Source organism: Chiloscyllium plagiosum, unplaced genomic scaffold, assembly GCF_037043375.1.
Source record: "Chiloscyllium plagiosum isolate Xiang-an unplaced genomic scaffold, Cpla_swu_hap1 HiC_scaffold_8, whole genome shotgun sequence".
Classification (NCBI taxonomy): Eukaryota; Metazoa; Chordata; class Chondrichthyes; order Orectolobiformes; family Hemiscylliidae; genus Chiloscyllium; species Chiloscyllium plagiosum.
In genome coordinates, this window is record NW_028270146.1 from 38,777,275 (window position 1) to 38,789,695 (window position 12,421).

The following is a 12,421-nucleotide window of genomic DNA, read 5'->3' on the forward strand; positions in this document are numbered from 1 at the left end:
ATAATTAATCATGTAAAGAATTAATCGCGTAGCTATCCAGTGCTATTTTACAATACTTAAAAAGTATTTAGATTTTAAATATTAAGTTGCAAGGTTTCATGTTAATACCAAATATAATTGAAACCTTTTTAACTTAACCTAACTATGTGGATTTTTTTTTTCAGTTGAGAAATATTCCCCAATGGTTGGAAAATCTGGTTAATTACAGTGGGTTATGGTAACTACAGATCTTCTGTAAGATATAAATAAGAAGGGATTGGGTGAGAGGGAGGATTTGTTAAGTTTTGTAAACCAGTAGAAAAAGAAGTTTTCACTAATTTCTATTTCTTTTTCCCTCTTCACAGCGCTTGGTATCTATTGGTCTGGATTCCAAAAACACTATTTGTGTTTGGGATTGGAAGAAAGGAAGAGTTCTTGCTACTGCAGCAGGGCACATAGATAGGGTAACTGGCTTTTTACACTTTTCCACAACAAATGCCATGCCAAAGAGTTTGCAGTGTAATGGACATTTGTTAAACTATGTAAATAATACATTAGAAATGTTGGCAGAAAATCATGCACTAAACAGTGCTCCCAACAGTGAGTGGGAGGTAGAAGAACAAATAGGTAAACAGGTTATGGAAAGATGTAGAGGCAATAGGGTAATGGTAATGGGAAAGTTTAATTTTGCCAACATTGACTGGGGTACACTTAGCATCAGAGGTCTGGATGGGGTAGAATTTCTAAGAAGCTTCCGGGTTTTCTAGAGAGTATGTCAATAGTCCGACAAGGGAAGAGGCCATATTGGACCTGGTATTGGGGAATGAGCCAGGCCAAGTGGTAGAAGTTGCGGTGGAGGATTTCTTTGGGAACAGTGACTAGAATTCTGTAAGTTTTAGAATACTCATAGACAAAGATGGGAGTGGTCCTAAGGGAAGAGTACTAAACTGGGCCAAGGCCAAACATATCAAAATTAGGCAGAAGCTTGGAAATGTGGATTGGACACAGGTATTTGAAGGGAAGTCCACATTTGATGTATGGGAGGCTTTCAAAGATAGGTTGAAGATAGTACAGGATAGGCATGTCCTGTTGAAGGCAAAGGATAGGAAAGGCAAGATTCGTGAACCGTGGATGACAGGAGAAATCGTACGACTAGCCAAGTGGAAAAGGTCCAGATAGCTAAGAATAGAATGAGCCCTAGAGGAATATCAGAAGACCAGTCTTAAATGAGAAATCAAGTGAACTAAAAGGGGTCATGAAGTAGCTTTAGCGAGCAGAATTAAGGAGAATCCCAAAGCATTTTATTCTTCTATAAGAAGCAAGTGGGAAACTAGAGAAAGGATTGGTCCACTAAAGGATAATGAAGGAAGGCTGTGTGTTGAACCTGAGAGAATGGGTGAGATTCTGAATGATTAGTTTGCATCAGTGTTCACTGAGGAGAGGAACATGATGAATGTTGAGATTAGAGATAGAAGTTTGATTAGTCTGGATCACGTTGACATAAATAGGGAAGATGTGTTGGGCAGGCTAGAGGTAATTAAGGTGGACAAATCCCCAGGACCGGATGGGATCTATCCCAGTTGCTGAAGGAGGCAAGAGAGGAAATAGCTGGGGCCCTGACAGATATCTTTGTGGCATTCTTAAATACAGGTGAGGTGCTGGAGGACTGGAAAGTTGCTCATGTTGTCCCCCTGTACAAGAAGGGTAGTAGGGATATTCCGGGTAACTACAGTCCAGTGAGCCTGATGTCAGTGGTGGGAAAGTTGCTGGAGAAAGTACTGAGGGATATGATCTATTTATATTTAGAAAAGAATGGGCTTATCAGTGATAGGCAACATAGTTTTGTTTGGGGGAGATCGTGCCTTACCAATTTAATAGAGTTCTTTGAGGAAGTGACCAAGTTGATAGATGAAGGAAGGGCTGTTGATGTCATATACATGGACTTCAGTAAGGCGTTTGATAAGGTTCCCCATGGTAAACTAATAGAGGAAGTGAAGTCACATGTTGTGCAGGGTGTTCTAGCTAGGTGGATAAAAAACTGGTTGAGCAACAGGAGACAGAGTAGTAATTGAAGGGAGTTTCTCGAAATGGAGAAAGGTGACAAGTGGTGTTCCACAGGGATCAGTGCTGGGGCCACTGTTGTTTGTGATATACATAAATGATCTGGAAGAGGGCACTGTTGGTATGATCAGCAAGTTTGCAGATGACACGAAGATTGGTGGAGTAGCAGAAAGCATAAGGGACTGTCAAAGAATGCAGGACAATCGAGATATACTGGAGGGTTGGGCAGAAAAGTGGCAGATAGAGTTCAATCCAGGCAAGTCTAATTCTAGTGCGAGTTGTACAATGAACGGAAGAGCCTTGAGAAAAGGTGATGAGCAGAGAGAGCAGGTCCATTGTACCCTGAAGGTTGCTGCAGAGGTGGATAGAGTGGTCAAGAAGGCATATGGTATGCTTGCCTTCATCAGATGGGGTATTGAGTATAAGAGCAGGAAGGTCATGTTAAAAGACATTGGTTCAGCCATATTTGGAATACTGTGTACTATTCTGGTTGCCACATTACCAAAAGGATGTGGACACTTTGGAGAGGGTGCAGAGAAGGTTTCCGAGGATTTTGCCTGGTATGGAAGGTGCTAGCAATGAAGAGAGGTTGAGTAGGTTAGGTTTGTTTTCATTAGAAAAAAGGAGATTGAGGGGGGACCTAATTGAGGTTTAAAAAATCATGAAGGGTATAGACAGGGTGGATAGAGACTAGCTTTTTCCCAGGGTGAAGGATTCAATAATGAGAGGTCATACTTTCAAGGTGAGAGGTGTAAAGTTTAAGGGGGATATACATGGCAAGTACTTTACACAGAGGGTGGCGGTTGTCTGGAACGCATTGCCAGCAGAGGTGGTAGAGGCAGGCATGGTAGATTCATTTAAGATGCATCTGGACAGACACGAGTAGGTGGGGAGCAGAAGGATACAAATGCTCAGGAATTGGGTGACAGGTTTAGACAGTTGATTTGGATCGGCTCGGACTTGGAGGGCCAAAGGGCCTGTTCCTGGGCTGTAAATTTTCTTTGTTCTTTGTTCTAAATTTATTATTAATTGGGTAAATGACTGCATAAATGGTAGGGGCTTGAATATAACAAAACAAAAATAAATTCTTCCTTCAAAAGGAGAAAGAATGAGAGTGATTCTAATCTATATTTATACATCTTTTAAGAGTTGCAAAGTAGCATTAGTTTTAAGGTCCTTCAGATTTCTGGAGCAATAGTTAATGGGTGATTAGAATTAACAGTCTATGCCTGACAATTCTAAAGGTTTGTGCTTAAAAATGTAAATTATTCAACAATTTGAATTGGGTAATTATGAAATGATAGATTTTAGTCGGAAGTGCGTGGAGAGGACACTAAACTAAATCATACAATTTTAGCTAATGCCCAGGAACAGAGTGTTACTTTTATAAGCATACAGTTCTTTGGCAGAAAATGTTGAGAAGACACTGTTTATTTTAAAAGAAACATAAAGTGCAAAATACACAAGGAAGTTATGCTAGTTCTAAATCAAAGAGTGGTTAGCTTCATCTGCACTGTATCTAATTCTCGGCATCACACCAGGAAGTGTGACAAGGCCTTTTCAGGTGGAACAGAAAGGTTTGCTGGAATCGTATCTGGTAAGAGAGACTTAAATTATCAGGTGAGACAGAAGATGTGGTTGTCCTTAGAGATGAGAATGAAGCATAAATTACGAAGGATTTTAGAAATAATGAGGAGGAAGTGTTCCCAGTGACAGAAGGTTTGAAACCACAGAACATAATTTTAGGATATTGGCATAACAGTAAGAGGTATTTTAAATTCTTTTGATCTAAAATCCATAGGCGGAAAGGGTGGTGGAAGCAAATTCAGTAATAATTTCCAAAAAGGAATTGGTAAATGTTTGAAGGAAAAACAAAAATATAGACTAGAACTGCAATTGTGTTAAGGGCTTAGCTGGAGAGGAATTTATTAATTATGTACAAGAAAATTTTGTGATTCAGTATGTGGATGTGCCTACTAGAGAAGGTGCAAAACTTGACCTACTCTTGGGAAATAAGGCAGGGCTGGTGACTGAGGTGTCAGTGTAGGAACATTTTGGGGCCAGTGATCATAAGTCTATTAGATTTAAAGTTGTGAATGGAAAAGGATAGACTTGATCTAAAAGTTGAAGTTATAAATTGGAGGAAGGTCAATTTTGTTGGTATTAGGCAAGAACTTACAGAAATTCTTTGGTAAAGGGACAGCTAGAAAATAGGAAGCCTTCAAAAATGAGATAACGAGAATTCAGAGGCAGTATGATCCTCTTAAGGTGAAGGGCAAGCTGATAGGTGTAGAGATTGCTGGATGACTAGAGAAATTGACACTTTGGTCAAGAATAAGAAGGAAGCTTATGTCACATATAGACAGCAGAGATCGAGTGATTCCCTAGAAGAATATAAAGGCAGTCGGACTATACTTAAGAAGGAAATCAGGAGGGCTAAAAGGGGACATCAGATAGCTTTGGCAAATAGGGTTAAGGAGAAATCAAAGGGATTAGATTAGATTAGATTAGATTAGATTAGATTACTTACAGTGTGGAAACAGGCCCTTCGGCCCAACAAGTCCACACCGACCCGCCGAAGGATTCTACAAATACATTAAGGATGAAAGGGTAACTAGGGAGAGAATACGGCCCCTTGAAGATCAACAAGGCCATCTATATGTGGAACTGCAGGAGATGGGGAAGATACTAAACAAATATTTTACATCAGGGTTTACAGTGGAGCAGGATATGGAAGATAGAGAATGTGGGGAATTAAATAGTGACATTTTGAAAAATGTCCATATCAGAGAGGAGGTGGTGCTGGATATCTTAAAATACATGGAGGTGAATAAGTTCCTGGGACCTGATCAGGTGCACCCTATAACTCTGTGGGAAGCTAGGGAAGTGATTGCTTGGCCCTTTGTTGAGATATTTGTTTCATCGATATTCACAGGTGAGGTGCCGGAAGACTAGAGGTTGGCTAATGTGGTGCCACTATTAGACAAGGAAACCTGACATCAGTGGTGGGCAAGTTGCTGGAGGAGTCATGAGGGACAGGATTTACATGTATCTGAAGAAGCAAGGGCTGATTAGGGGTAGTCAACATAACTTTGTGCATGGGAAATCATGTGTCACTAACTTGATTATTTTGACGAAGTAATGAAGAGGATTGATGAAGGCAGACTGGTGGATGTGATCTGTAAGGACTTCAGTAAGGCATTCAACAAGGTTCCTCACAATAGACTGGTTAACAAGGTTAGATCACATGGAATACAGAGAGAATTAGCCATTTGGATACAGAACTGGCTCGAAGGTAGAAGATAGAAAGTGGTGCTGGAGGATGTCTTTCAGACAGGAGGCCTGTGACCAGTGGTGTGCCACAAGGATTGGTGCTGGATCAGCTGCTGTTTGTCATTTATATAAATGATTTGGATGTGAACATAGGTGGTATAGTTAGTAAGCTTGCAGATGACACCAAAATTGGAGATATAGTGGACAGCAAAGAAGGTTACCTTAGATTACAATGGAATCTTGATCAGATGGGCCAATGGGCTGAAGAGTAGCAGATAGAGTTTGCTTTAGATAAATGTGAGGTGCTGAATTTTGGAAAGGCAAATCAGGGCAGAACTTATATACTTTAATGGTAAGATCCTGGGGAGTGTCGCTGAACAAAGAGACCTTGAAGTGCAAAGTCATAGTTCCTTGAAAGTGGAGTCACAGGTGGTTAGGACAGTGGAGGTGATGGTTGGTATGCTTTCCTTTATTGGTCAGTGCATTAAGTATAAGAATTGGGAAGTCATGTTGCGGCTGTACTGGACACTCGTTAGGCTACTTTTGGAATAGTGTGTGCAATTCTGGTGTCCCTGTTATAGGCAGGATGTTGTGAAACGTGAAAGGGTTCAGAAAAGATTTAGAAGGGTGTTGGCAGGGTTAGAAGGTTTGAGTTAAAGGAAAAGGCTGAATAGGCTGCAGTTATTTTCCCTGGAATGTCAGAGGCTGAGAGCTGACCTTATAAAGGTTTATAAGATCACAAGGGGCATAGATAGGGTGAATAACCAAGTCTTTTCCTTGGGGTGGAGGAGTCCAGAACTAGAGTGCACAAGTTTAGGTGAGAGGGGCAAGATTTAAGAGAGACCTAAGGGGCAAAATTGTCAGGTGTGTGTGTGTGGAATACACTGCCAGAGGATGTGGTGGAGGCTGGTATAATAACAACATTTAAAAGGCATCTGGTTGGGAACGTGAATAAGAAAGGTTTAGAAGGATATGGGCCAAATGCTGGTAAATGGGACTAGATTAGTTTAGGATATCTGGTTGACATGGACAGGTTGGACTGAAGTGTCTGTTTCTGTGCTAAACGTCTCTATGACTCTATATACTAAGTTCTGGAAAAGAGCAAGGAACTGGGGCGAATTGTGCCTACTCAGTGGATAGATCCAATGTACCGGAACACCTCTTTCTGTGTGATATCATTTCAATGATTTGTAAGATGGTATTTTGAACCACTATATGTATTTGATCAAAAGGAGAAGGCTATATACTAAAGGGTGATTGGCTGCCTTTGTGCTACAAACAAATGGCAGGTGAGGTTTTATAGTTTTATAGGTTTTGTCCTTCATGAAGTGATTTGTACTTGCATTTTTAAAAGGCTGGAATTCATAATAAAGCTCTCCAAATTGATCCTGAGCAGATATATGTTCTATTTTATTTTACATTAAAACATAACTTCAGATAGCAAAAACTATACATTTTGTACCATCAATGAATTGAATTGTCTCTCATAGAAACATCAAAAAGAAAGAAGTTATTTACAGGTAGATAGTGTCTTTCAGGGCAACAGGTGTATTTCATAACAAAATAAATACTTTTCAAGTGTAGTGACTGATATAATGTATTTAAATGCCACAGAGATGAGTGCAGAGATGCTTCAAAAACAACAAAGGGATGGATGTCCAGATATTTAGTTTTTAGAGATGTTGTTGTTTGAATGATAGCAATAGGATAAGTCAATTTGACTCTTAGAGTAGTGCCATGGGGTCTATATATTTGTTTGATAGCTGACAAGTTATTAACTTAACATCTCATCTTGAAGACTGTATGTTTAGTGTATAAATACCTCAGGACTGCATTGAAGTGGTAACCCAGACCAATTGCTTTGATCCATGACATTCTGATTGAGGTGAGCGCATGGAGTCGAGGCTGACACTGTAAAAGATATTTTGCTATTCTAGTGAAGGTTCTCTTTCATGGTTGAACATGCTTAATAGCTGGTGTCTAAGATTTCATGTTTTGACTAAAATTATGTTAACATAGAAATTACTGACTTGTCAGTGCTATGATCCCAAGGCTTTAGAGATTGATAATGGTATTGGTCATCACAGGTTTATTTCACTCCTGTATTCACAATTGCTTACAGGAGAAAGATATGAAGTCTGCTTGCAACAATAGCATGAAGATCTTTCCCATGATGAATCATGTTGGATTCCTGAAGGTGTGCTATAGTACTATGTCAGCTGGATTTATAAGCATGCTTTGTACTACACCCCTATTTCTTGGATAGATAAAGTTAGTTCCAGTTCCTTTAGGATACAGTAGTATATGAATTCTTAGCTAACATTAGACAATGAACTAATTCAGGGGCTACTGATAGTGGCCTACAAACTACCACCACAGATAACTGGATAAGGCAAATAATTTAGGTTTCACCTCATTAGCTGGAGTTGTTTTTTTTTTGAGGCCATTCTTGATGTTTTTAATAGGATAATTTAAAAATTACCTATCTTAGGTTCCTGAAATGGAGTTGTTAAAACTTGAGAAAGGGACACATTACTTCACCAAACCATCTAAATAATTGCATGGGAATCTAATTCCGCACATTTTCAAGGCAGTTGCAAGAAGCTTCTCAATTTGTAGAACAACAAGCAATGAAAATATAAAGTAAATGTTTTTATTTTCAGTAATTGAGCCATTCAACATTATTATTCAGAAGGACATAATACATAGGCTGATTTTGTTTGTTTGTTTGTTTGCCAGAGACATGTAAAACTAATCCCATTGTTCTGTTCCTCTTGTCCTCAGATCTTCTATCTTTTTCTGTTTCAAATATTTATTCCATTTTTCCATTGAATATATATTGCTCTCTGCCTCACCTATTCTCTAGTAAAACATTCTATTTCTCAACAACTTTTTGCATAAGTACATTTCTCCAAACCACACTCCTCCTCATCTTAATGATATTATGTAAATTGATTCAGCAATTAGAAATAATCTTACCATCTTCAATCGATCAAAATAAAAGGAAAGTTTTGCATTTATTAATTTTTTGCCTTGGTCAACATCAGGACATCTAAAGTGCTTTACAGCCATGAAAAAAATGTGTTCTTTTTTTGAAATGTGGGAAATGCAGCATACCATTTGCTTAGAAATGTAATAACCAGGTAATGTCTTATCATTTTAAAACCTTTCTTTAACCTCTCCTTCTTCACCTGAATTGCTTCCAAAGAAATTGTCAGAATCACGTGTCAAAACAGCACACTTGATTGGCACCCTATTGACATCCTTCCTCTCCAACACTGACACCATCTCTCATCAGCTGAGGTTGCCCTTTCTTCTTAACTCTGCCCCTCTCCTGAGGCATGGTGATCCTTGGGTTAAACTCTCCAGCAGATACCTAATGAGAGAGCAGACTATGATCTTCTTGGACTTTCACCTGCCCCATTTGCAGGAAGCACAGAAGCAACCTGTCAAGACTCCTTTGATAGCACCTTCCAAATCTGTGACCTTGACCGCTTATTTTCAGGAAATCCTTCAACTCCCCATCAAATATAAACTTGGACTTCCATCTATTATGGAAGAAATCAAAGCTGTCGTTAAACACATGATGAATAGAAGAGCTTCAGAATTGGATTGGATTCTAGCAGAGACTTTCAAACTTGGAGGAGCAGAGCTCACCCATCATCTCCATCAACCGCAAATCTGGGAGAATGGCAGGGATTTCTTCTATCTCAGGGTTGCTGCCATCTTCACCATCTTCAAGAAATTATACAAAGGTTTTCTGCGAAAATGACAGGAAACTTCCTCCTGTCAATCGTCGGGAAGATCATTGCCCAAAACCTCACTGGACACCTCCTTCTTCCAGTTGCTGAAGAAATCCTTCTGGACAGCCAATGTGACTTGCAACAATCTGTGGAACTGTTGGCATGATTTTCTCTGCTTGACAACTCCAACATCAATGCCAGGAACAGCACAACACATTCTACATGGCCTTCATTGATCTGAGGAGAAAGTGAAGACTGCAGGTACTGGAGATCAGTGTTGAGAATGTGGTGCTGGTAAAGCACAGCAGATCAGGCAGCATCCAAGGAGCAGGAGAATCGATGTTTCGGGCATGAGCCCTTCCTCAGGAATGAGGCCATTGATCTGACCAAGGTTTTCGACTCAGTCAATCAAGAAGTGCAATGGAAGACCATATCAAAGGCCAGCTGTCCAGAAAAATCAATCCACATTCTCCATTTCCTCTATGACAAGGTGTCAGTGGTGGTCCTTACTGACTGTTATAACTCCAAGTCCTCCATTCTCTGCAACATCCTGGTAAATCTCTTTTGAACCCTCTCCAACTCAATAATATTCTTCCTATAACAGGATGATCGTAACTGGACACAGTACTTCAGAAGAGGCTTCACCAATGTCCTGCACAACCTCAACACTTCTCATCTTCTATACTCAAAGGACTGAGCAATGAAGGCAAGCGTGCTAAACTCCTTTTGTAACCACCCTGTCTCTATATGATGTAAATGTCAAAGAATTATATACCTGAACTCCTAGGTCCCTCTGTTCTACAGCACTAATCAAGGCCCTCCTATTAATTGTATAAGTCCTGCCCGTGGTTGTTATGCTGAAATGCAATACATAGCTTTTATCCAAATTGAACTCCATCTGCCATTTTCAGCCATTGACTCATTTGATCAATGTAATCTTAGTAGACCACCTTCACCATCAGCTATGCCACCAATTTTGGTGTCATTCATAGATTTACAAACGATACCTTCGATATTCTCATCCCAATCATTTATACAAATGAAAATCAATAGAGGCTCCAGAACCAATCCCTGCAGAACACCGCTGGTGACAGGCCTCTAGTCTGCAAAGCAGCCTTCTACCACCACCCTGTCTCCTGCAGTTAAACCAATTATCTATCCAATTGGCAAGTTCACCCTGAATCCCATGTGACCAAACTTTACTAATTAGTTTCAAAGTGTGGCACTGGAAAAGCACAGCAGGATAGGCAGCATCAGAGGAGCAGGAGAATCTATGTTTTGGGCAAAAACCCTTCCTTGGATGCTGCCTGACCTGCTGTGCTTTTCCAGTGTCACCCCCACCTTTTGACTCTGATCTCCAGCATTTGCAGTCCTCACTTTCTCTCATTTACTAATTACTCTACCATGCAAATCTTGTCAAAGGCTTTACTAAAGTTTAAGTAAATAATATCTACTGCTCTGCCCTCATCAATCTTTTTGTAACTTCCTCAAAAGACACAATCAAGTTTGAGACATGATTTGCTTCACACAAAACCATGCTTACTATCCCTAATCAATTTTTGCCGATCTAAATGTTTATAAATCCTATCTTTAAGAATCACTTCGGTGAGGCCACTATTGGAATATGGCATGCAATTCAGGTCTCCTTCCTATCAGAAAGATGTTGTGAAACTTGAAAGGGTTCAGAAAAGATTTACAAGGATGTTGCCAGGATTGAAGGATTTGGGCTTTAGGGAGAGGTTGAATAGGCTAGAGCTGTTCTCCCTGGAGTGTCGGAGGCTGAGGGGTGACCTTATAGAGGTTTATAAAATCATGAGGAGGGGCATGGATAGGATAAATAAACAAAGTCTTTTTCCTGGGGTCGGGGCAGTTTAGGGTGAGAGGGGAAAGCTATAAAAGAGACCTCTGGCAACTTTTTCACACACAGGTTGGTGCGTGTATTGAATGAACTACCAGAGAAAGTAGTGGGGGCTAGTACAATTGCAACTTTAAAATACATCTGGATGGTATATGAATAGGAAGGGTTAGGAGGGATATGGGCCTGGTTCTGGCAAGTGGGACTAGATTGGGTTGGGATATCTGGTCGACATGGACGAGTTGGACCAAAGAGTCTGCTTCCGTGCTATACATCTCAATGACTTTATAACTTACCCACAACCGAAGTCAGACTCTCAGGTCTATTGATCCCCAATTTCTCCTTACAACTCTTAAACAAAGGCACAACATTTACCAACCTCCAGTCATCAGGCACCTAACCTGTAGTTATAGATGATATAAATATTTCTGCAAGGAGCCCTGCAATTTCCTCCCTTACTTTCCATAGCATTCTGGGATACATTAGATCAGATCACAGAGATTTAACCACCTTTATATTTTCTAAGACCTCCAGAACTTTCTCTTCTATAAGGTGCACTGTTTTTAAAACATCAACATTCATTTTCTCTAGCATTCATTTCTTTCTCCATGTTGTCACAGATCTGCTAATGTTCTTAAGGATACTATGTCCTTGGTTTTTTTCAGAGGGATTGTAAACCAGCTCCTGGCTCAGGGGTGGCTAATTTGGTACAGTGATGAAAAAGGATTTTGAGAGGCCTTTTGTTTGTATGTAAACAGATGAGACTTCAGGCCAAAGAGTTGTTTTAGAAGTGACGTTTATAATGAAAGGGGAGCGGTCAGCTCTGAAAACTGAAGCTAAGCATGAGGCAGTGCAGCAGTGGGCTGTGTGGAAACAGGCTGCTAGACACTCTCTCCTTCTGCCCTTCTAACTTCAACCTGTAGGCCTTTGTTTCATTTTTACTGTGTTTAAGGGGTTTGCTTATTGGGACTGTGGTGTATATTCGGAACAGCATTTGGATAGACTGAGTTCTGTAGGGATTCTTTATTCTGTTCTTTGTGTTTCATTGTGTAATATTGTGAAAAAATGTTTGTTTGCTTTAAAACCTGGTAGTCAACCTAGCTAACTTACTTATCGAAAGTAATTGCAAAGTTATGGTCTTACGCTCTCGCTGTCTCTCTCAAACTAATCCTTCTGCCTCCCCTTGGTCCATATTCCTTCATTCCTTCAATATTCATATGCTTATCTAAAAGTCCCTTAAATTTATCATATCTGCTCCCATCACCACTCCTGGCAACACGTTGTACACTCCTAGCACACTCTGTTTTCAACCTTCTCTAATGCAAGCAATATTCATTTGCCCTGTCTTTGTTTTCTGACCATTCTCTGCCTCATGAGATGTAACGGGTTTAGTTGAAATGCGCAAAGAAAACATGTTCTGATTAACCATAGACCCTGGAACCAGATATAGGACTTTGGGCAAAAGGGGGTGGGGGGGAATTATTAGTGAGAACGTTTTTACACAGCTAAT

At 40.1% G+C, this 12,421-nt stretch overlaps 1 protein-coding gene across 2 annotated transcripts in view; it reads left to right on the forward strand.

Annotated features, from left to right (window-relative positions):
• LOC122553479 (echinoderm microtubule-associated protein-like 5) overlaps positions 1-12,421 on the forward strand; it is a 220,286-nt gene that overhangs the window by 30,680 nt on the left and 177,185 nt on the right. For both annotated transcript variants that reach the window (XM_043697282.2, XM_043697284.2), the window contains exon 3: positions 345-443. In XM_043697282.2, coding sequence (XP_043553217.2) covers positions 345-443 — 99 coding nt within the window. The remainder of the gene's footprint in view (positions 1-344; positions 444-12,421) is intronic.